General features: G+C 63.3%; 2 protein-coding genes across 2 annotated transcripts; one reads left to right on the forward strand and one right to left on the reverse strand.

The window, feature by feature from the left end:
* LOC115639602 (tripartite motif-containing protein 46-like) lies at nucleotides 1-13,715 on the reverse strand. The gene is given in 12 exon segments (XM_030542584.1): nucleotides 1-433; nucleotides 795-1,092; nucleotides 4,659-4,932; nucleotides 4,934-4,951; nucleotides 7,017-7,024; nucleotides 7,539-7,660; nucleotides 7,869-8,122; nucleotides 8,332-8,427; nucleotides 9,614-9,757; nucleotides 10,353-10,696; nucleotides 11,164-11,419; nucleotides 13,578-13,715. Coding segments are annotated over 12 exon segments (2,310 nt in total). The 5' UTR covers nucleotides 13,641-13,715.
* A 2,864-nt stretch (nucleotides 13,716-16,579) lies between these two features.
* Nucleotides 16,580-18,910, forward strand: LOC115639392 (keratinocyte-associated protein 2-like). The gene is given in 6 exon segments (XM_030542086.1): nucleotides 16,580-16,658; nucleotides 17,486-17,640; nucleotides 17,747-17,810; nucleotides 18,189-18,255; nucleotides 18,774-18,855; nucleotides 18,857-18,910. Coding segments are annotated over 6 exon segments (411 nt in total). The 5' UTR covers nucleotides 16,580-16,654; the 3' UTR covers nucleotides 18,896-18,910.
* Nucleotides 18,911-23,801: the final 4,891 nt, after the last annotated feature.

Here is a 23,801-nt window from a genome sequence, read left to right on the forward strand (position 1 = left end):
TCACTGCCGGCAGCTGGCCCGAGGTCGAGCCCTGGGCGGTGTGGTGCCAGGGGCCGGCTCAGTCCAGCTTGGAGAGGCCCCGATGGTCACTTTGCGCTCCTGCTTGCTGGCCACCAGCTCCTGCAGCTGCAGGGCCCCGCCCCCGATGAAGCAGAAGGCCGGGCAGACGGGGCCCGAGCAGTCCACGCCGCACTCCCACAGGCCGCGGAAGGAGACGGCGTCGTAGAAGGTCACCTTGCTCCGCTCGTAGTCCAGGCAGATGCCGATGCGGGGGGGCAGGGGGATGGTGCAGCCGCTGGGGTCGCGGGAGGTGAGGGCCGAGCCGTGGGACAGCAGGATCTTGCCCATACCAATGGTCAGGAAGGCGTAGGGGGGAGGCGCGTCCACGGTGGCGTCCTCCGCCCCACTGTCGTGCCCGCTGTCTGGGTCGTACCTGCCCGGCGGGAGACGGAGGCGGAGGGGGAGTGTGAGCACACGGTGCAGACGGACGCACGGACAGATCCACCCCAGAAGATCCCATCCCCTGGAGCATGGCAGCCTCAGAGTGCGCTGAACCCCCCCAATCTCTGCCCCTCTGCCAGTTAGCATCCAGGCTCCTGCCTCGGGGAGCAGGAATCAGGCCAAGGGCTTAGCCGGGTGTGGGCTGCAACAAGGAACCGGAGGGAGGGAGCTCCAGAGAACCTGCCCAAGGGCCCGGCAGTGATATGGGAGCTCCAGCCTGAGGCCCAGGGACCTGGGGTGTCGCGGTGCCCTGCCCCGCCCCCCAGCATGGCTGGCCCAGCTCCTGCACTCACCTGGGGCTCACCACGTCCTGCGGCACCTGGAACCATTCCTGCAGCTTGCTCTCCAGCCCCACGCCCACCTTGACCAGATAGGAGCTGGGGTCCACGCAGCAGGCCCAGTAACTCCGGCCCTGTGTGATGGCCACGTCACCAATGAGCAGGTCAATGGAGAGGTGGCAGCTGGTCATGAGGCGCTCGGCGGCAAAGAGCATGGGCAGGCCGGGCATGCTGCGCACGGCCCGCTGGTCCTTACTGATGGCCAGGCGCTCCCGGTTGAAGCCCCAGCGGTTGTCGAGGAAGAAGTTCAGGACTGAGAAAGAGAGAACAGAGAGTGGGGAGGGGCTGAGAGAAAGGGGCAGCCCCACACCTCTGCAGGGGACGCAGGGGGCACGTGTGACTCCTCAGGGGCGCAGGAATCTGGGCCTCCCCCTAGCTGGGAGTCCCACAACCCTGGGTCGAATGCATGTGAGTCTCAGACTCTGAATGCTCACTGCACTTCTGGGGCTGGGCGACTCCCAAGGTGCATACCCATGGAGATCCCCAGGGCTGGCCCAGAGCCCGTCACCTGCAAAGCACAGAGTGTGCAGTGGGAGGTGTGGCAGGTAGGTCCCCCACACCTGGCACAGGCGGCGCGGGGTATAATAAGAATGGCCCTACTGGGTCAGACCAAAAGTCCATCTAGCCCAGTATCCTGTCTTCCAACAGTGGCCAGTGCCAGATGCCCCAGAGGGAATGAACAGAACAGGGAATCAGCAAGTGATCCATCTCCTGTCACCCTTCCCAGCCTCTGGCAAACAGAAGGGAGGGAAGGGGGTTAAAGATCATCAGCTCCACAGCATCTAGACACTGAGGTTTTAGGCCGGCTTCTGAGTCCTCATCTTTCCTAATCCCTGCGGCGTATCACAGCCCCAGCGCATGGGTTGGGGCATGTGGTAACAGCCACGAGGAACAGTGCTGAGGGACTGCTTGCCAAGGTGCCTCTAGGGTTGACTGCAGCAGCTGGCTGATAGCCAGATAGCAACCCAGTGCTGAAATGCAGCCATCTCTGGGCGGGACTCATCAGATAATTAAATGTATATCCAAGTCTTTTGCAAAATATTTATTTGCACTATTTCACCTAGAAAAAATGCAGGTTTTGAGTTAAAGCAGGTGGAGGGACAGGAGAGAGTATATAGTGAAAGACTGATTTAAAAAATGTCCGAAAATATTGTGAAAACAGGAGATTCCTATAATCTCATAAGAATGGCCCTACTGGGTCATACCAAGGTCCATTGTGACAACTGGGAATGTTCTTAATGTTTTCTCTGATACTGTATTGGTGCCTCAGTGTCCCCATGGCAGTTCTTAAGTATCTGGCAGAGCAATGGGCCAGTGCACCTAATGCCTGACACTCTGTCTCCTAGCACTGATGGCCTGGGCCTCTCCCCTGCAAAGGTGCCAGCTGAAGATGTTGGAGACAAGGGATCAGGTGGATCTCCTGGCCCGGGAAAGGGGCTGAGCAGAAAGGAGGGGCTGGAAGGGGTTGTTAGTCTGGAGCTGGCTGGGGTTGAGGAGTGAAGTGCAGGACCTAGGGTCTGGCTCACTGCCCCCCGAATGGACCCAGCCGAGGGGTCCGGTTCGCTGTATCTACAAGCTCTGTTTTAGACCCTGTTCCTGTCATCAAATAACCTCTGTTTTACTGCTGCTGAGAGTCACATCTGACTGCAAAGGGGAGGTGCAGGACCCTGTGGCTTCCCCAGGACCCCGCTGGGATGGACTCGCTGTGGAAAGCGCACGGAGGGGCAGAGGATGCTGAATGCTCCAAGGAGAGACCCAGGAGGTGAAGACGTGTGAGCTTCTTGCCCTGAACAAGTCTGCTCCAAGGGAGAGGAGTTCCAGAGCATCGCCCAGTGACTCCGTGACAACTCCATCTAGCCCAGGGTCCTGTCTTCCGACAGTGGCCAGTGCCAGGTGCCCCAGAGGGAATGAACAGAACAGGGAATCATCAGGTGATCCATCCTCTGTCGCCCATTCCCAGCTTCTGCAAACAGAGGCTAGGGACACAATCCCTGCCCAGCCTGGCTAATAGCCATTGATGGACCTATCCCCTATGAATTTATCTAGTTCTTTTTTAAACCCTGTTATAGTCTTGGCCTTCATAACATCCCCTGGCAAGGCGTACCAGGTTGACTGTTCGTTGTGTGAAGAAATACTTCCTTTTGTTTGTTTTAAACCTGCTGCCTAGTAATTTCATTGGGTGACCCCTAGTTCTTGTGTTAGGAGAAGGAGTAAATAACACTTCCTTATTTACTTTCTCCATATTAGTCATGATTTTATAGACCTCCAGCATATCCCTGCTTAGACATCTTTTTTCCAAGGTGAAAATTCCCAGTCTTATTAATCTTTCCTCATATATATATATCCCCTCACCTGATGCAGGCGCTGTGTGCTGGTAGGTCCCCCCTCACCTAGTGGGGCAGCACAGGAGGGAATTTCCCCTCACCTGGTGTGGGCGGTGTGTGCAGGTAGATCCCCCATTACCTAGTGCGGGTGGCGTGTGCAGGTAGTTCCCCCCTCACCAGGTGTGGGCGGCATGTGCGGGTAGATCCCCCATTACCTGGCGCAGGCGGCGTGTGCAGGCAGTTCCCCCCCTCACCTGGTGCGGGCGGCATGTGCGGGTAGATCCCCCATTACCTGCTGCGGGCGGCGTGTGCGGGTGGATCCCCCATTACCTGGTGCGGGCAGCGTGTGCGGGTTGATCCCCTCTCACCTGGTGCAGGCGCTGTGTGCAGGTAGCTCCCCCCTCACCTGGTGCGGGTGGCATGTGCGGGTAGATCCCCCATTACCTGGTGCGGGCAGCGTGTGCGCGTAGATCCCCCATTACCTGGTGCGGGCGGCATGTGCAGGTAGTTCTCCCCTCACCTGGTGCGGGCAGCGTGTGCAGGTAGCTCCCCCCTCACCAGGTGCGGGCGGCATGTGCAGGTAGATCCCCCATTACCTGGTGCGGGCGGCATGTGCAGGTAGATCCCCCATTACCTGGTGCGGGCGGCGTGTGCAGGTAGATCCCCCCTCACCTGGTGCAGGCGGCGTGTGCAGGTAGCTCCCCCCTCACCAGGTGCGGGCAGCATGCGTGGGTAGATCCCCCATTACCTGGTATGGGTGGCATGTGCGGGTAGATCCCCCCTCACCAGGTGCAGGCGGCGTGTGCGGGTAGATCCCCCATTACCTGGTGCAGGTGGCGTGTGCAGGTAGATCCCCCATTACCTGGTGCAGGTGGCGTGTGCGGGTAGATCCCCTTCACCTGGTGCAGGTAGATCCCCCATTACCTGGTGCGGGTGGCACATGTGGGTTGATCCCCCCTCACCTGGTGCGGGCGGCATGTGCGGGTAGATCCCCCATTACCTGGTGCAGGTGGCGTGTGCAGGTAGATCCCCCATTACCTGGTGCGGGCGGTGTGTGCGGGTTGATCCCCCATTACCTGGTGCAGGGCGGCGTGTGCGGGTTGATCTCCCATTACCTGGTGCGGGCGGCGTGTGCGGGTTGATCTCCCATTACCTGGTGCGGGCGGCGTGTGCGGGTAGATCCCCCATTACCTGGTGCGGGCGGCGTGTGCGGGTAGATCCCCCTTCACCTGGTGCGGGCGGCATGTGCGGGTAGATCCCCCATTACCTGGTGTGGGCGGCGTGTGCGGGTAGATCCCCCCTCACCTGGTGCGGGCGCTGTGTGCAGGTAGATCCTCCCTCACCTGGTGCGGGTGGCATGTGCAGGTAGATCCCCCCTCACCTGGTGCGGGTGGCGTGTGCGGGTAGATCCCCCCTCACCTGGTGCGGGTGGCGTGTGCGGGTAGATCCCCCCTCACCTGGTGCGGGCGCTGTGTGCGGGTAGCTCCCCCCTCACCTGGTGCGGGTGGCGTGTGCAGGTAGATGTCTTCGCTGTACTCCCCGAAGCCGGCCTTGTTACAGCCCTTGACTCTCAGCACGTAGACGCTGTCCATGTCCAGGTACTCCACCAGGGCGCTGGTGCCCCGCACCTCCTCGCAACGCTGCCACAGCTTGAGTGCCTTGGCCTTGGTGTCGCTCTTGCGGTACTCCACGGTGAAGTGCCAGGCGGGCGGCGAGTGCTGGGGCAGGCGCCAACACAGGAAGATCTGGTCGTAGGCGTAGGTGCGCTGCCGTGTCGATCACCGGCGCCTCAGGGCTGCAGGGGAGAGACACGGGCATGAGGGAGCAGGCCCCACACTGGGGGCAGGCGAGCGGCCCAGACGCAGGGAGGGGGCATTCCGGACGGACGGACGGAACGCACAACCAGCAGGAGGCTAGGGGAATCTGACTGCCGAGAGCTTGTGTGGGCACCAGGGGAGAGAGTCAGGGAGACGGGGGGCAAGCTGCTGAGAGGCTCCAGGGACCAGACGGGCTGTGTGCAAGTGGGGGGAGAGAGAGGTGGGGAGGGAGCAGAGGCTGGAGACACAGGGGAGGATGAGGGGGAGCAGGGAACTGAAGGATGGAGCTGGGGATGGAACCGGGCACAGCATGATGGAGGATGGAGGGGGGGATTGGGCAGTGAGGGGTGGAGAGCGGGGACAGAGGAGACAGAGAAGGTCGGAGGGTTGGGAAGAGGATAGTGGGAGAGGGAGACATGGAGGGTGGAATAGGGACAGGATGGGTGGGAAGTGAGGGGTGAGCACAGAGCAATGGGAGGGAGGATGGGGGGATGGGCACAGAAGCGAGAGGTGGAGGGATGAGCATAGAGGGATGAGGGGTGGCAGATGGGGGGACTGGCACAGACCGATGGGGGGTGGCGGATGGGGGCCTGGGCACAGAGCGATGTGGGTAGCGGATGGGGAATGGCACAGAAGCGGGGGATGGGGATGGCTGGCGGATGGGCACAGAGCGATGGGGGTGGCGGATGGGGGGATGGCACGGAAGCGGGGGATGGGGATGGGCTGGCGGATGGGGGATGGGCACAGAGCGATGGGGGTGGCAGATGGGGGGATGGCACAGAAGCGGGGGATGGGCTGGCGGATAGGGGATGGGCACAGAGCGATGGGGATGGCGTATGGGGTATGGCACAGAAGCAGGGGATGGGGATGGGCTGGCGGATGAAGGATGGGCACAGAGTGATGGGGGGTGGCGGACGGGGGGATGAGCACAGAGCGATGTGGGTAGCGGATGGGGGCCTGGGCACAGAGCGATGGGGGTGGCGGATGGGGAATGGCACAGAAGCGGGGGATGGGGATGGGCTGGCGGATGGGCACAGAGCGATGGGGGTGGCGGATGGGGGGATGGCACGGAAGCGGGGGATGGGGATGGGCTGGCGGATGGGGGATGGGCACAGAGCGATGTGGGTGGCAGATGGGGGGATGGCACAGAAGCAGGGGATGGGCTGGCGGATAGGGGATGGGCACAGAGCGATAGGGATGGCGTATGGGGTATGGCACAGAAGCAGGGGATGGGGATGGGCTGGCGGATGAAGGATGGGCACAGAGTGATGGGGGTGGCGGATGGGAATGGCACAGAAGCAGGGGATGGGGATGGGCTGGCGGATGGGGGATGGCACAGAGCGATGGGGGTGGCGGATGGGGGGGATGGCACAGAAGCGGGGATGGGCTGGCGGATAGGGGATGGGCACAGAGCGATGTGGGTGGCAGATGGTGTATGGCACAGAAGCAGGGGATGGGGATGGGCTGGCGGATGAAGGATGGGCACAGAGTGATGGGGGGGTGGCGGACGGGGGGATGAGCACAGAGCGATGTGGGTAGCGGATGGGGGATGGGCACAGAAGCGGGGGATGGGGATGGGCTGGCGGATGGGGGGATGAGGACACAGGGCTGGGCACAGGGAAAGCAGGGGCAGTTCTATGGGCAGGAGCGTGACTTGCCTCGGGTACTTCAGTGACGACTCAGCAGCGGCCATAGCCTATAAACAAACAGAGGTAGAAGCAAGTCTGAAAAGAGTCCCCAGCCGGTGCAGGACAGGGCCCGGGGTGGGCGCCTGTCGGTCGGGGAGGGCACCTGCCCTGCCCACGGGAGCGCTTCCCCGCAGGGAGTCCTGGCCCAACCTGGCCCAGCTGGCTACTCACCCTTCTGCATCTGACGCAGGGTCCTGGTCCTGTCTGCTCACATCAAGTCCCACCGCGCAGGCCCCTGGCCCCACCGTCGTACCCTGTGCCCCTGCACTGCCTGCAGGGAGCCTGGAGCCCAGAGTGGGGACTGATGCTGGCCGAGCCCCATGGACTCTGGGGCCGTTTGCAGGTGACTCTGGGGACTGCTGGGCCAGGGGACCCGTCTCCTGACTCTACAGGGAGTCCTGATCCTTCCTGGGTATTTCACATGCCCTGCCTGGCCCCAGAGCGAGCAGCTCCCTGCCAGGAGGGGCACCCTGGGTAGGGCAGGACAACGCGGTATCTGGGGGCAGGACTTGAAGTGTGGGAGGCTTGGGGGAGCCCATGAGGCCCCTTCCCCCAGAGGTCCCTCGTCGGCAGCTGCCAGCCCCTGACCCAGCTCCAAACAGAAGGGAGGTGTGGGGGTCAGGCTGCCAGATAGCGAGCTCCTCCCCATCCAGACAGAGCTCCTCCCCATATAGCTGTGAGGAAGGGAGCTCCTCCCCTTCAGCATAGAGCTCCTCCCCCTACAGGAAGCCCCTCCCCTCAGTCCAAAACTCCTCCCATGCAGCACAGAGCTCCTCCCCCTAGAGGAAGCTCCTCCCCCTCAGCCCAGAGCTCCTCCCCTGTGGCTGGCCGCTGGTGGTTCTGCAGCAGGGCTCCAGCCGTCACATTTACCTTTGATAAAGGTCAGGTCCGTGAGCAGCTTCATCTCTCGGCTGAGGTCCAGCTGGAAGCGGCTGAAGGACGAAGTAGCAGCAGGCCGGAAGCTCTGCAGTGAGTCTGTGGCCCTGACGATCCTGCAGCGACAGGAGATTCAGGCGTTGGGGCTCCCGGTGCCACCAGTGCCCCAAGTCTGTGCTACTCACGCACCGGCGTCCCTCTCGCTAGCCCACAGAGGTGCCAGGCTCCTCCTGCATGTGTCCCACTGCACTGGGAGATGGGGACAGTGCATGAGCCAGATCCCCAGCCCCGGAGACCCCCTGCGGCCCCCGGACGGAACGGTACCTGCTGTGCAGCTGCTTGGCTGCCTGGACAAAGCAGGGGTGGTCAGTCTCCTTCAGCACCTCTTGGGTGTAGCCCACCATGCCCGAATTCTCCAGCATGGCCCGGTGCTCCTGGACCTGGTGGTGCAGGCTGGCCAGCCGCTCCTGCTGGGACTCCTGGATGGCCTGCAGCAGGGCCGCCTGCTTCTCCTCCAGCACCGTGCACAGGCCCCGTATCAGTTGGGAAACCTCCTCCTTGGCCTGGGACCCATTCACCTGCCCAACCAGAGTAGAGTCACCATGGGGCCTCCCTCCACACGTGGGCCCTGCTGCCCTGGAGCTTTGGCACCCGGTCTGTGGGAGCTGCAGGTGCCCTGGGGATGGTGGCACTGTGCCCGGACACCTCCTGCCCTCACCCCAGAGGGGTGAAGCAGCATCCCCTCCCCCAGCCCTGGCAGTGCCCTTCGCTGGCACCCCTCGCTCACCTCAGTGTGCTTCACCATCTCCTCCAGCTCCGCGATTTGCAACTGCACTGTGTCCTGGCTGCTCAGGATGTAGGCGAGGCTCTTCGTCAGCTTCTCCTACACGGGCAGTGTGGGCAAATGAGACACACAGGCCACTCATCTTGCACAGTCCAGTGCACGGGGGGGATGGCGCTCTGAACCCAGCCACCTAGGTGTGCACAAGTCGGGCCCCACGCCTGGGCCAACATGAACGGTCTACGAGGATGGTGGCGGGTTTACAAATGAACCTGACCCCGCACCCCACTGCGTGCACTCTGCTCACTGCATCCCCCAACTGCATGCACCTTGCTCACTGCATCCGCCACTACATGCACCTTGTTCGCTGCATCCCCCTACTACATGCACCTCACTCACTGCATCCCCACTGCATGCACCTTGCTCACTGCATCCCCCTACTACATGCACCTCACTCACTGCATCCCCCACTGCATGCAACCTGCTCACTGCATCCCCCACTGCATACACTTCGCTCACTGCTTCCCCCCACAGCATGCCCCATTCACTGCATGCGCCCCGTTCACTGCCCACAGCATGCAACCTGTTCACTGCATGCACCCTGCTCACTGCATGCACCCTGCTCACTGCATCCCCACTGCATGCACCTCACTCACTGCTTCCCCCACAGCATGCACCCTGTTCACTGCATGCACCCCACCACTGCTCCCCCACAGCATGCACCCGCTCACTGCATCCCCCACTGCATACACCTCACAGTTTGCCCCCTCACAGCATGCACCCCATTCACTGTATGCAGCCCACTCACTGCACCCCCACTGAACGCACCTCGCTCACTGCATCCCCCCACTACATGCACCCCATTCACTGCATCCCCCACTGCATACACCTCGCTCACTGCATCCTCCACACCATGACTCCGTTCACTGAATGCACCCTGTTCACTGCATCCCCCACTGCATGCATCCCACTCACTGCATTCCCTGTCTGCGCCCTCCACCACTGGTACTGGACATCCACCCTGTGCATTCCCTGTTGGTCTGCAACCCCAGCTCTGGGATGAGATTCCCCCCTCGGGGTACGTCCCTCCTGCATCCCCCAGCTCTGGCAGACAGACAGACCTCCCTTCCTGCCAATCCCCCATCTGCACCTGCCCATCTCTGCCATGAAGACCCACGCCCCACCCTGTCCATGCCCCAAGTGTCAGCACAAAGATCCCCACTGTCCATGCCCACCAAGAGGTGCAACCCCCCAGTTCTGGCCTGGGAAGCCCCGGTGCATCCCTTACCCGCAGTGCCTGGTAGGCACTGAGCACAGGTGTGACCTTGTGGCTGGCGTGAGCACGGCGTATGCGGCACAACTGGCACACCAGCCGCTGGCAGGTCTTGCAGTAGTGAGTCACCTCCTCCTTGTGCTCTGGACACATCAGACCCTGTGCAGCAAGACCCACGTTCAGCAACAGCAGTCAGCGCTCCCCTTTCCAGCCAACACCCCCCACCCAGCCAGGGTGTGTCAGCATCCCCCTCCCAGGTCGGCCCCCCTTGGCCCCCCTCCCCACCCAGTGCCCCGGGTGCCTCCCCATTCAGAGATCACCTCCCCTCCCAGCTGCCTCAGCATCCCCCTTCCATCCTCAATCTCCCCCCAATCTCGGCGCCCTCACCCAGTGTCCCTGGCATCAGGCCCCCTGCCAGCACAGGCAGACACCACATGGGTGCGACACTGGGGCTGGCACTGCCCTGAGCGCCTCCAGATGGACAACATGCATGGAACCCGCCCTGCCCTGTCTCCCCCCACCGCCTGTGCAGCAGGGACCAGAGGCCTTTTCACCTCGGAGCCATGTTCAGGTGCCCGCTAGTCCCTGCGCTGGGCACAAGGCAGGTGATGTTGGGCCCAGACACACCATCCCCTCCCCCACGGAGTCCTAGCACCCAAACCTCTCCCCAGCCATGCCCCAGGGTCCCAGCCTGGGGACTGCTCACACCCAGGCCTAGCTGCACCCTGGCCCGGGACATCCTGGCAGCCCCTACCTTGGGCCGGAAGGTGAGGGTGGGCGGCGTGGGCTCGTGCTGGGCCTTCTGGGTGCCCCAGGGGTGGCAGAGTTTGAAGCACTCGTTGCAGAAGCTCGCCTTGCACTCGGTGCAGCCCTTGGTGGCCTCCAGCTGGGGGGGTTTGCAGAACTGGCACATGATGGCGGTGCTGATGTTGATGGTCTGGCGGTACCGCTCCACGATCCGTTCCAGCGTCAGGTTCCGGAACAGATTGCCCAGGCCCCGCTCACCCAGGTCCACGTCCCGCTGGCAGGCCGGGCACAGGAAGCTGACGGTCTGGGGGTGCACGGCCCCCCGCTTCCGGCCCGGGTAGGTGCCAAATCCTGGGGGAACCCAGAAGCCTGTCACATGACATCAGTTCTGCCATGGCCAACCTCCTGCCACAGCCATCAACCCCCCTGCCATGGCCATCACCCCCCACCTCCCTGCCACAGCTGCCACCCCCCTGCCATGGCCACCACTCACTGCCATGCCAGCCACCCCTCTGCCATGGCTGCAACCCCCTGCCATGGCCCACACCCCTGCCACAGGGAGCCTGCATTCTCTGCACAGGCCTAGTTACCCTCCCAGGCCTCGCCGCCGCCTCCTCCTGGCCCCTGAGTGAGCTTCCCCAGTGAATCCCCGTGCCAAACTGCACAGATCCCTCCCACTCTGCCAAGGGAGATCGGGAGCCTTCTGCTCCCAATGCACTCTGGGGGACAGGGGACGTGGAAGCTGCATCCCCCAGACCCTAGGAGCAGGGTCCCCCTGCGGCAGGGCTGGGGATCCCAGGACGTGCCCTTGTCCCCACCTGACTTGAGCAGCCGATCCAGGCGGTCGGGTTTGGGGACAACCCTGCGACCCATGCGGGGACTGCGGGTGGCCGGCGTGGAGGCAGGAGAGGTGGGCTCCGAACTGGGGTCGCAGCAGATGTAGCCATGCTGCACAAGGATCTCACTGGCACAGATGTGGCAGACGTTGTGCATGCAGGGCAGGGCCAGTGGCTGCTTGTACATCTCCTTGCAGACAGGGCAGATCAGCTCCCGCTCCATGTTCTTCATGCTGGTCTGGAGAGGGGCCAAGGAGAATGCTCAGCCCCCCGGGAGAGCAGCCAGCAGCAGGGCCACAACTGCCCACCTAGGAACTGCCTTTCCCTTCCCCCACCAAAGGGGGTGCTGGGGCTCAGTCCTGACCCAGGAGCTCCATGCTGGCAGCCGTATGGGGGAGCCTTTGCTGGGCAGGTATTACAGCTGCTCTCCGGGGGGGGGGTCCCCTGCCAGTCCCCCCAGTCTCACTGCCGCTCATTCCAGAAACAGCTGCTAACTGGACACTTTCAGCAGGTAACAAGAGGTGCCATGTTCCCTGCAAGTGCCCAGCTGGCTCCAGAACCTGCCTAGCCAGCCCCCAGCTAGGTGCATGGTCCCAGATCCCTGCCACACACTCCCGTGGGCTGACCCCAGCTCCCCAGGCTGCTCCTTCTCCATTCCCCGGCCTTCAGAGCAGAGCTCAGGGTGTTTTCCAGAAGGACCCTGGGAACCGCATCTGCAGCAATGCCTGCCACGTTCCCCATGCTGGGGCCAGGCAGGAGATGCATTCGGGGTTGGGGGGGAGCTTCCTCTGGCGTGCCGGGCTGGACTGGTCCAGGGTTGGGCAGCAGGAGGTGGGATACACAGCTGCATGGGGCTCTGGTCTGACCCAGGCTTGCAAGGAGTCAGGGCACCTGGCTGGCTGAGCCCACGGGGGTCAAGCGGTTTCCACACTGTGCTTTGCATTTGGAACGGTGGCAGAATTTGCTGCTTTGTTAGAGGGTCTGGGACACGCTGCTTCCCCCAGTTCCCCATGGGTTCAGTGAGCCAGAGCTGGGTTTGGCCCTTGGTTCTCCTCTCTCCCTGCTACCCCTCCCCATTGCACACACCGGACCTGTTCACTGCTGCTTTGCACTGCAATCGCCCACCCAGCCCCCAAACCCGCCAAGTTCCAACCCACAAAGAACGAAATCCTGGCTCTGTTTATGGCCCAGAGCGACCGAGTGAAGGGCCTGGTGTGGGCCCCGGAGCCAGTCCCAAGGCAGGCCCTGAGTCCCAGCTCTGCCTGGCCGGGCTCTCTAGGAAATAGATGCTGTGTCCTGAGGAGCCCACAAGCTGCCAACTCCCCCAGCTGGGAAAGAGCTCCCCCCGGCCCAAACCACACAGCTCCCTCTGCCCCAAAGCCCCATTCAGGACCCTCCGCTCCTGGCTCGACTGCTCCTGCTGCTACCCCTTGTGTAGCCGGCACGTCCCAGGTGCATCTGCCCCGTTCAGTGCATGCCGCAGACACACACCCCCGCAGCGGAGGATTGAGGCAGCCAGCGCGGAGCCTGCAGCCTGCCAGGCCCATCCATCACCTGGCCACGGAGGGGCAGATTACAAAGCCCAGACAGTCGCCCTGCTCCCAGACCCCCGTGGTGGGGCGATGGGGGGGGAGCTGTCAGCTGGCCAGGGCCCGCACTCACCTTGCTGCATCTCTTGGATGCCATGTCTGCCTCCGGAGAAGGGGCGCAGCTGACACAAAGCGAGGGGGGAGGAGGAAGGGAGATGGTGAAGGGAGGGGCAGGGGGAGAAGGGGGCAGGGCAGAGACAGAGCCGGACTGGGCCGTGGCTGCTGCCTGGCATCCAGCCCTGGGAGCGCCTGCATAGGGTTGCCATGGAGACTGAGATCTGCATGGATGCTCGGGATCCTTCTCAGCCCCTGGGGAAGGAGGGTCCAGGGCAGGGATGGAGGCGACTGGGGAGAGGGGGTAGCAGTACCCAGGCTGGGGATGAGGGAGCGGGGGCAGGGCAGTGGCTAGGGCGGCTGCTGGATTCAAGCATTTCACCCCCAGAAGCAGCTGGTCTGGTTCCTGCTCACCCCCCTCCCATGCCAGCATCATCACATCCTCCATCACCACCATCTCTCTACCCTTCCCCGTGCATTGCACGCTCATCCCCCATGCACCACACACCCAGTCATCCCCGTGCATTGCACACCCAGTTATCCTTTGCACTGTACAATCATCCTCCTGGCCCCTGTACACCTCATCTTCCGTGCAATGCACACGGATCACTCTCGTGCATTGCACACCAGTCACCCCTGTGCATTGCACACCCCACCCCCGTGCATTACACACCCCATCCCCCCCATCTCGAGGCGTGCCCACTCCCGTCCGAGGAGCCGCTCTCCTCCTCCAGGCAGCCCCCAGCCTCTCACACTGATCCGGACGAGCGCATCCATGATGGAGGTGAAGGTCTGCAGCTCCTCGCCCTCCGCCATGGCTCCGGGCCGCCCCCGGCCGGGCTCCACTCCCGACGGCAGGGCAGCGGCGGCGAACACCCCAGTCTGCGGCGGGGAGGGCGCACGGCGGAGCCGAGCTGAGGCAGGGAGCGGTGCGCATGCTCCCGGGTCCAGCTCCGGCCTGGGGGGAGCGCGGTGGGGGTAGGGGCGAGGGGCTGGCACCGGGGGGGGGCAGGGTTGCCCCCGTGCGCCTGCAGACAGAGGAAAGGGGCTAGCACCGGGGAGGAGGGGCTGGCACGGGGGGGGCAGAGTTGCCCCTCTGCACCTGCAGACAGAGGAGAGGGGCTGGCACGGGGGGGGCAGAGTTGCCCCTCTGCACCTGCAGACAGAGGAAAGGGGCTGGCTCTGAGGGGAGCGAGGGGCTGGCACGGGAGGGGGGCAGGGTTGCCCCTCTGCACCTGCAGACAGAGGAAAGGGGCTGGCTCTGAGGGGAGCAAGGGGCTGGCATGGGGGGGGCAGGGTTGCCCCTCTGCACCTGCAGACAGAGGAAAGGGGCTGGCTCTGAGGGGAGCGAGGGGCTGGCATGGGGGGGGCAGGGTTGCCCCTCTGCACCTGCAGACAGAGGAGAGAGGCTGGCTCTGAGGGGAGCGAGGGGCTGGCATGGGGGGGGCAGGGTTGCCCCTCTGCACCTGCAGACAGAGGAGAGGGGCTGGCTCTGAGGGGAGCGAGGGACTGGCACGGGAGGGGGGCAGGGTTGCCCCTCTGCACCTGCAGACAGAGGAAAGGGGCTGGCTCTGAGGGGAGCGAGGGGCTGGCACCGGGGGGGGGGCAGGGTTGCCCCTCTGCACCTGCAGACAGAGGAAAGGGGCTGGCTCTGAGGGGAGCAAGGGGCTGGCATCGGGGGGGGCAGGGTTGCCCCTCTGCACCTGCAGACAGAGGAGAGGGGCTGGCTCTGAGGGGAGCGAGGGGCTGGTACCAGGGGGCAGGGTTGCCCCTCTGCACCTGCAGACAGAGGAGAGGGGCTGGCACTGGGGGGAGGGGAATGAGGGGCTGGTACCAGGGGGCAGGGTTGCCCACCTGCATCTGCAGATGGAGGAAAGGGGTTGGCTCTGGGGAGAGCCGAGGGGCTGGCACCGGGGGGACAGGGTTGCCCCCCTGCACCTGCAGACAGAGGAGATGGGCTGGCACCAGGGGGAGGGGCTGGCACCGGGGAGGTAGGGTTGCCCCCCTGCACCTGCAGACAGAGGAGAGGTGCTGATTCCTTCAGGGCAGCACTGCCCCACTCCTCACATGACTGCTTCTCATGTGCCAGGGGGCAGCAGCCAGTGCCGGGAAAGAGAGAGCAGGGCAGAGGCAGCCTGGCTGGGGTTACTAGCCGAGCCTCAGACACCCCAGCACCAGGACACCCACCCCCCTCAGCTCAGGGCCATTCCCAGCTGTAGACCTGTTGGCCCCACAGTCCCTTTGGGGCTCTGGGGCCTCGTGAAATCTCCCCCCCCCGCCACGGTCCACACCCCTGCCACTGGATGTTCCGAGACTCCGCTACCCGAACGTATGATCTGAGCGCTGGCCTGGGAGCCAGGCTTCCCCATCCGCCCAGCTCTGCTGGGGATGTCAACAGAGAGGAGAGTTTGGCTGCCAGCGCAGCCACTGGTTAGTGCCCGCTGTCATGGAGGTTGGGTACAACGGGGACTCTTGCTGGGAGCCCGTCTGATTTGTTCTCCAGACCTGCAGAAGAGCTCTGTGGAGCTGGGAAGCTTGTCTCTCACCCACAGACTCTGGTCCAGTAAAAGATATTCCCTTCCCCACCTCCGCTCTCTTAATTTCACAAGCCTTGTCTTCCCCAGGGAAAAGGTGTGTTTTAACCCCTGGTGCTAGCCCTGGGCTCCCCCTGGGCTTTATCTCGACCCACTCACTGCCCCTCCGCACTGTGAATGTGACACAAGCTAAACACAGTTTGCTAATGTGGACATGGCCTAGAGGCTGCCAAGCAGCCAGCAGCTGCTGGGCTGTGTGTCTCTCCAGCCCTGGGCTGGGCAGAGCCAGAGCAGAAGGGAAAAGACCTGTGGCTGGCAGCCCAGGGCTGGCAAGGAGAGGATTGAAAAATTGAGGCACGCTCTGGGGTCCAGACATCACAGCACAAGCTCCATGTTATAGCTGAGTTATCTGGGCTGGAAGATGCCAGCACCCTGGGGCACTGCTAGAACAGTGAGGCCTGAGTCAACAGGGAGCCCTAATTGGCCTCTTAGTTCAGCAGTTAACGCCCAGACCCTGAGAAAGGGCCCAAAGGAGAGAAGTGGGGTCAGGATGAGGAGTCGGTGAAAACCACGTTGGTGCCAAGGGCATCGGCCACAGCGTGGGAGGCACTAGGCATGTGATCTGCCGCTCCTAGGCCCTCTGGCCAAGCCCCACTGCTGTGCCCCACTCCACCACCATGGCTAGTGCAGACAGGGCTCTGTGTCCACCCGTCTGTCCATCCCTCGGTCTATGTCTGTCCATACTGCGCCTCAGTGGGCACAGGCAGGTCCCAGCCCAGTGCACAGGCCCCACAGCCCCCCCCAAGAGCATGGGGCTGGAACAACTTGTACAGCGGGGATGCTGAGAGCCATTGAACCAGACTAAACCCTGGATACGATGGAACCCCTTCAAGCCCCCCCAGTTCCAGCACCTATGCCCATAAGGGCCGAAGGGGCGGGAGCTCCTGCCAGCCTAGGAGAATAGGGGCCCTATAGGATAACTGTAATGTCTACGCCCAACCTCCTGGGGGCGCTGCATTGGCAAGGCTCTGCGCATGCGCACAGGAGCGCAAAGCGGGTTCCCTGGTCTCCTCTCGGCCGCTAGGCGGACTCGGCGATCGCTCGAACACCGCAGAGGCTGCGCATGCGTAAAAGACTCACCACTCGCTCACAGCCGCGTCCCTTCCCGAGTAGCCTCGGCCTGGCGCGTGCGCAGTTCGGCTCTCTGCGCCGGGTTGGCCGCGCGTGCGCAGGAAGCGGGGTCGCGTGTCAGGGTCTTAGCGCGGACGGGTCGGCGGCGGCACCTCGCGGGGCGTCATGGGTAACGGGGGCGGGGGCGCGGTGACCCGGGGCACGTGGTGCCCTGGCGGGGGGGGTGCCCCGGTTGGCGGGGGGAGGATCCCCGGGGGCGGGGGGGCGAGGTGCCCCGGAGGGGGGGGGCTGCCCACCAGGGGAGGGGCCCTCAGGGGGCAGGGCAGGGGGTGAGGTGCCGCAGGTGGGGGGAGGTACCCCAGGGGGGCGATGGGTGCCCTGGTGGGGCAGGGGGTGTGTGAGGTGCCCCAGGTGGGGGGCTGGGGGTGCCCACCAGGGGAGGGGCCTTCAGGGGGCAGGGCAGGGGGTGAGGTGCCGCAGGTGGGGGGAGGTACCCCAGGGGGGCGATGGGTGCCCTGGTGGGGCAGGGGGAGGTACCCCAGGGGGCAGGGGGTGTGTGAGGTGCCCCAGGTGGGGGGCTGGGGGTGCCCAACAGGGAAGGTGCCCTTGGGGAGCGGGGCAGGGGATGACGTGCCCCAGGTGGGGGGCTGGGGGTGCCCTGGTGTGTTGGGGAGAGGTACCTCGGGGGGCAGGGTGAGGGGGGCCTGCCAGGGGACGTGTGCAGGGACCACCCTGAGGCTTTGTGCCCATAGTGCTCCCCCACACTCACATGGGGCTGCTGGCACCTGGATCCCCAGGCATGAGGGGCAGGGCTGCTGCACAGCATACAGTTCATGTGGCACCCATCACCCTGGTGCCTGGGCGCTGCATGGCCCATCACACAGCAGTGTGAGCCGGCCCGGAGCTGCAGCAGCCCCACAGGAGTGGCCGCAGGTTGCTGGGGAGGGCCCGGCAGTGGCCCAGTGCCTCATTGCGTGGTTCTTGCTCTGTCCCCAGCCGTGGGCACGGGCACGTCCCTGGCGCTCTCCTCGCTTCTCTCCCTGCTGCTCTTCACCGGGATGCAGATGTACAGCAAGCAGCTGGCCTCCACTGAGTGGCTGACCATCCAGGGCGGGCTGCTGGGATCCGCCCTCTTCATCTTCTCCCTCACCGTATCCTTTGGGGCGTTGCGGGGGGAACCTGAGCTGGGGCAGACCCCGCACTGTCTCCCCAGTGGCAGTTGCCTCCCTTCCTTCCTTTCCTTAACTCTGGCAACAGGCATTCAACAACCTGGAGAGTTTGGTCTTCGGCAAAGGGTTCCAAGCCAAAATATTCCCAGAGAGTAAGTGCCCAGCCCTGCCTGGGGGGGAGGGGGGGACACACAGATCACATTTGTAGCTCCCAGGTAATTAAAAGAAACAGCAAGACCCAAGGGGATTGTGGGGGGCAGGGGTCTGATTATTCCTGAGATCCTGGATCTGCAGAGTCACCCTGCTGAGAGTCCAGTGCTACACTGAGCAGACACACTTCCCCCCACCCCTTTGGGACCCCAGCCCTGCCCTGGGAAAATCTGCCCAACACTGCACTCCCGGTCGGACCCTAACCCTGCTCTGGGGTTCCCACGTGCTGCTCCCCCCTTGGGGGAGGCTGGCTTGCCAATGCAGCATGCCCAGGGTAGACACTCACTGCCACTCAATTTCTCCCCTTTTCTCTTCTCCAGTCCTCGTCTGTCTCTTACTCGCTCTCTTTGCATCAGGCCTCATCCACAGAGTGTGTGTGACCACCTGGTACGTAGAAAGCCCATCACGGTGCAGTAGCCGGGAACAGGTCCCCTCAGTTCTCAGAGTGGGGGAGGACATTGCCCTGGGGAGCACTAACATCCAGCCCTTGCTCTAAGAAGGTGCCGTCAGGGCTGAAGAGACCTGCTAGGCCTTACAGAGCTCGTTTCCCCAGCTGGTGTGGGGCCAGCAGAGTTGGTCCCCAGCTGGGCCTGGGGCTGGTGGGGCTGCCACTGTGCCAGACGAGGGGTTGCAGGGATGGCAGGGTCGTTCCCCGGCTGGTAACAGCACAGAATTTCATGTTTGGCTCTGCTCCTGGTCCATCATGCCCAGGATTCTGTCTCCACCAGACCAGTGCCAACTGCTTCAGAGGAAGGGGCAGTACCCCGCAAGTAGCTGGAGGAGGGGGATAAGCTGCCCCCAGCCTGGTCTCTAATAGCTGGAGCTTGGCTCCAGGCCCAGAGGGAGCTCATGTGGGGAGCAGGTATGGGCAAGGGATGGTGCTGACTGGCCTGTCCTCCTCTCAGCTTCATCTTCTCCATGATTGGCCTCTACTACATCAACAAGATTTCCTCCACGCTCTACCAGTCTGCAGCACCCATGGTGGCGCCCCGCCAAGGCCATTGGCAAAGGCAAGAAGAGGAATTGATGCCCCCATGGCCCCTCCCATCCCAGCCTGCCCAGGACTCTGGGACACCCAATAAAACGCTCTTTGTAACCTCTGGTCAGCAGCTCCTGTGGCTTCCTTGGCCTCGGTGGCTGTGGGCACAGCTGCTCCCTTGCCCAGGCCCAGCTCCCTGCACGTTCAACGGCAGGGCGGCAGCAGAGCCACTCTACACAGATGGCTGAGTGTGGTGGCTTCATCCTGTGCAATACCCAGCAGTGTACCAGCAGGAGGCACTGTAGTATTGGCAATGGATTCTGCGTGCCCAGGAGATGAGACAGAAAACATGGTGGTTTGAACACATGGGCAGCACCGGCTGAGGCCGCTGGGTGGTGCTGCCTTCTGTCACCCGGCAAACCCCAGGCTGCTCTGCCTGCCCCCCTGAATCCTCCAGGCCCCCACGGGAGGAGAGGGGGTCAGCGGAGGGCACTGCCTCTCGGCTGCAATTAATCGCATTCTGGGGGACTCCAGTGCCTGCTCTGTTCTGTAACAGACCTAGCACTCCTGCCTGGGAGGCAGGCGGGGCCCTGGGCGGTGGAGTCCTTATGAGTGGGACTTTCCCAAGAGCCAGCGCCTTCCCAGGAGCAAGGATGGCTTCCCTGTCTCTGGCTCCAAGCTTGTGATGCTTACGATCCCATCAGCACCCGGAGCCACCTGCTGCCAAACCCACGGGCAGTCCTAGCTCCCTCCCCGCTCCAGTTCTTTTCTAGGGACATCTCTCTTCCTGTACCAGCCCTCTGCAAAGCGTGTGTACAGGGCGGCCATATCTCCCAAAGGGGAAGTTGGTCACCATGTGGGGCTGGCCAGAGCTCCTCTCCCACACAGGGCTGGTCTGAGCCGATTGCTTGAGCCCTGCTTGCCTACTGTGTGAGGCTGGGGCTGGCGTCTCTGCGGAGTCACTTGAGGCGCTGCCTCCTCCCTGGGCAGGGGCTGGATTTGCTCCCTCCCCCCCCCGTGTTCCACCACACCCCACACATTTGTCCCATTTGCCTTTGACAACTGATCAAGTTGGCAAGAGCAAAGGGACAAATGCCCACTTTTGCCAGAGAAGTCAGGATGGCTGAGACAGGCTCAAAGAAGGGTCTGTCCCAGACGGAATGGGCTGTAGGGTCACCCTAGGGGTGTAGCAGAGACGCTGTGTACCATAAACTGCATTGAAAGCATTCCCCAGACGGGAGCCAAATCACACTTACTGTGCCTGAGGGGAGCGGGGGAACAGCTGGGCCCTCCTGGCTGCTGCTGACTCAGTGTGGCCCCAGGCCTTGGCTGCACCTGTGTCTGCTACCCCACCTGCAGTGATCACAGGAACTCACCCCACTCCTGGGGGGGGGCTGGCAGGATTAACGGTCTGTTCCAGAGGGGGCTGGGATGGGAGCAGCCGGTGGGCGACCTCCTGCAAGTCAGGTTCTTTGCAAAGGGCAGCCTAAGGCTGACTGAACCTGCCTCTCCCCTTGGAGTCAGAGGGGGCGAGGGGGGGTCTGACTGAACCAGGCCTGCTGAACAAAGGGTCTATCTGCCTGGAACAGCCCAGACAGGCTGACACTCAGTGGCGGGAGGGGAGTGGGTCTCCTGCTGAGTGGAGCCTGGCAGCCCCCCTTTGCCCAGCTACAGGGAGTGGGAACATGCTGATGGTGTCTGTCTAGACCTGCAAGGTGAGGAAGAGCCCAGCAGGACCAGGCAGGTAGGTGCAGGCCCTGGCTCCAGCAGGGGTTTAGGCTGGTGCGTATGTGCAGCGTCTCCAAGTGGGTCACGGCTGCAGCTGGCAGAGGGTGGGCCGAGCGCTCCCACTAGCCTAGAGAGGCCATTTCCTCAGGGCTGAGCCATCGCTCCCCAGAGCCTCTGCCCTCTGCGTTTATCCAGGCGACAGGAGTTCCCGGCTGGCCCCAGGAGCTGGGTCCCTCCAGGGCCACAGGATGATGACTCCAGAGCCTTTCTGGCAGGGCAGATGCGTGGCCATTGGCTAGAAGGGACTGATCCCCATCTCCCTGCCCTGGCCAGGCACCCGCCCTGTTCAGGAGCATGTCGCTCACTGTCCCTGGTCCCACTTTGCTCCAGCTGTTGGGCCGGGCCCACAAAATGCTGCTATGCTAGCTTCTTCCGAGAGGCAAAGCATTTACTCAGGCTCCTGTGCCAGCACTTGGCAGAAGAACAAAGCACCTTCCCACCCCCTTCCTCCCAGCACATTCCCCAGCCCTGCCATTTACTGGCCCACAGGGGCAGATGGAAGCCTCTCCCTGTGCAGGTGGGTCCAGGAGACTGCCAGGCCCTAAGCTGCTGTCAGACACTAGGCTGAGCCCAGGAGCCTTGGGATCGTGGTGCTGTTGCAGCAGAGCCCGCCTGGTTCCTGGCCTCTCCAGGTAGCTGGAGCTGACCCTCTACGCCCCCCCGAAGCTACACAGCTCAGCCAGGGGCCTTAGGCCTCTCTGCAGCTCCCTTGGGGATTGGCTCACTTCCCCTACTCTCAGGCTTCTTACTTGGCATGGAAGCTGAGGGAGAAGAGAGCAGAGATCCAATGCTCCCTCTCCCTGCCTGGGCTGGGGCCATGGTGCCTGAGAGAGGGGGCAGGGACTCCAGTCTAGGCCCAGTGGGTGCTGCAGGCCCCAGGGCAGAGCAACGCTGGGGGGGGTCACTGACGCAGGCCCCTGCTCTCCTATTGGGGGGAATTGGGGCCCAACCAGCAGAGCCCCCTGGCCAGGGAGGGGCAGCCCTGTGTCAGTTCCAGGCCTGGGCAGAGGTTCTCTGGCCCCAGGCTGCCTAGGCTGCTCTCCGGGACGTGCTCCTCTGTGTTGGTTTGTCAGAAGCCTGGACTGGGCCAAGGTCTGGGGCTTGGGGGAGCTGTTGGAACAGGGCGGTTATAGCGACATCAGCAACCTGACCCCTACACAGGGGCTGGTGACTGGGTAGCAGAGGTCCCAGACAGCTATCAGCTGGCAACAGAGAGTATGGGCAGACCCTGGCTGTGGCTCCGGCTCCCTGCTCCCTCTTAGGCCTCTGTCCCTTCCCTGAGCATGGCCAGGGCTCTCAAGCTGCAGCCCAGTTAGGGTGACCAGATGTCCCGATATTCAGGTGTTTGTCCCGCATCTCGACTGATCTTTGGTTGGGACGCAATTTGTCCTGATATTTTGCAGGACTCTGTGTTGCTTTGCTCTGCCAGCGACCCCCCCACCATGTGTCCCGATATTTTCTTCCTCTCATCTGGTCACCGTAGGCCCAGTCCTGCTGGGGGAGTTGTTCCGTCCAAGCCCCCCAATTTCTTCACATACAGCCTCTGCCCCAGGGCCAATAGGCTCATCTCCGGGTGCTGGTAGCTCAAAGGAAGGGAGCTTGGGGGGATGGAGGAACAGAGCCAAGAGCCAGCAGGACTTTAGGCCATGCCCTTAGCTCTCTGGGCAGGGACTGTCTCCTGCTGCATGTGCAGCACCTGGCGCAGCAGGGCCAGACCCTGACTGGGGCTTCAATGTGGCAGCAATACCTCAGCAAGGAGGGGAAGTCCCTTTACCTGGCGCTGGGAGATTTCCCCTCCTCTGACTGGGCCCCACAAGGCAGGCAGAGGAGCTGCAGGAATGACTGTGGCTGGAGGGCTCAGAAGGGAGCACAGTAATTGGTGTGTGAGGGGGATCTGTGCTCATGCTCCCTGCCAGAGGGGCGAGGGGAGGGTCCCAGGCTGCAGGAGGGAGACATTGCCTTTGGCCTGGGAGGCTGGGCTCAGTCCTACTTAGGCTCCCTGGGGGAGTTTCCTGCTAATTAGCTGCACATTCCTGCGGAGATGCCCTGGGGGCAGGTGAGGGGCCAGCTGCAGCTGATGGAGCCCTCTCATCCTCCCCCAGTGCTGCCCTGGATGATGCCTGAGCCACTCAATCCCCCTGCCCGGGGGTTGCACACACACCCCTTGGAGCTAGCAGGGCTGGAGGCACCAGGCCCAATCCCTGCGCTGCAGTGGGGTGTGTGTGTGTGAGACCCACATACCCCGAGGGCATTCACATCTGTACCTATGAGGTCTCTGCCTGCCAGGACGCCCTCCCCATCCCAGGGCCAGGGGCACACGCACACATACACACGCACACGCACACACCCCACCCCATGGCCGCTGTCCCCTCCATCCCTGGCTCTCACCCGACAAGAGGAAACCAGATGTTTCCTGCTGCTGCTGCCTCTTCGCTCCCAGCCGCGACAACAAGGAATCCGGCTGCTTCCTCTGGGGCTGGCTGGGAGCCCCAGGAAACAAGCAGGCAAAACAGGCAACATGGGCATGGGGAGGCGGCTAGGGTCTTGCTAAGGATCCCCTTTGGTCGTCCCCGTCCCCCCCCCCAAAACCCACTGAGGCACAGGCACCACTGCAACCCAGGGCACCACTCGCGCTCTGGGCATGGCAGGGCCCTCAGGTGCAGGGCATTGCAGCAACCCCCCCAATTCTCCCTGCCAAAGGGTCTCAGGACCGGGGTCTCTGGCGGGGGCTTGTGCTGCCCCCGTGAGGTCTGTGCAGGGGCAGGAGCTGTGGAGCTCTGCACCCCGTGACCAGCTCTCCCTCTCCCTGAAGTTCCTGCTGTTGGGATGGCAACGGTTGCTGCCCTTGGCTCCCAGACCTTCTTGTGCATCACCCTGCCCTGTGTGTCAGTGAGAACGCACAAGCTACCCGTTCCCAGTGCTCCGTGACCGGGGCCTGGCTTCACTTCCAGGGAGAGATGGGCAAGGAGGGATCTAGGCACCCCGCACAGCCAGCGCCAGACAGCTCCACCAGCTCCACTAACCCTCTGCAGTGCCAAGGAGCCAGGCAGCCCTGTGCAGGGCTGGTGGACCCTGAGCTTGGGATGCTGAGGCTATAAACCTGGCACTTGCAAGGGCATCCAGTACTGCATTGGGGACCTGGGGGGCAGGATGGGTCATCCAGTGC

The sequence above is a fragment of the Gopherus evgoodei genome, chromosome 24 (assembly GCF_007399415.2).
Source record: "Gopherus evgoodei ecotype Sinaloan lineage chromosome 24, rGopEvg1_v1.p, whole genome shotgun sequence".
Classification (NCBI taxonomy): Eukaryota; Metazoa; Chordata; order Testudines; family Testudinidae; genus Gopherus; species Gopherus evgoodei.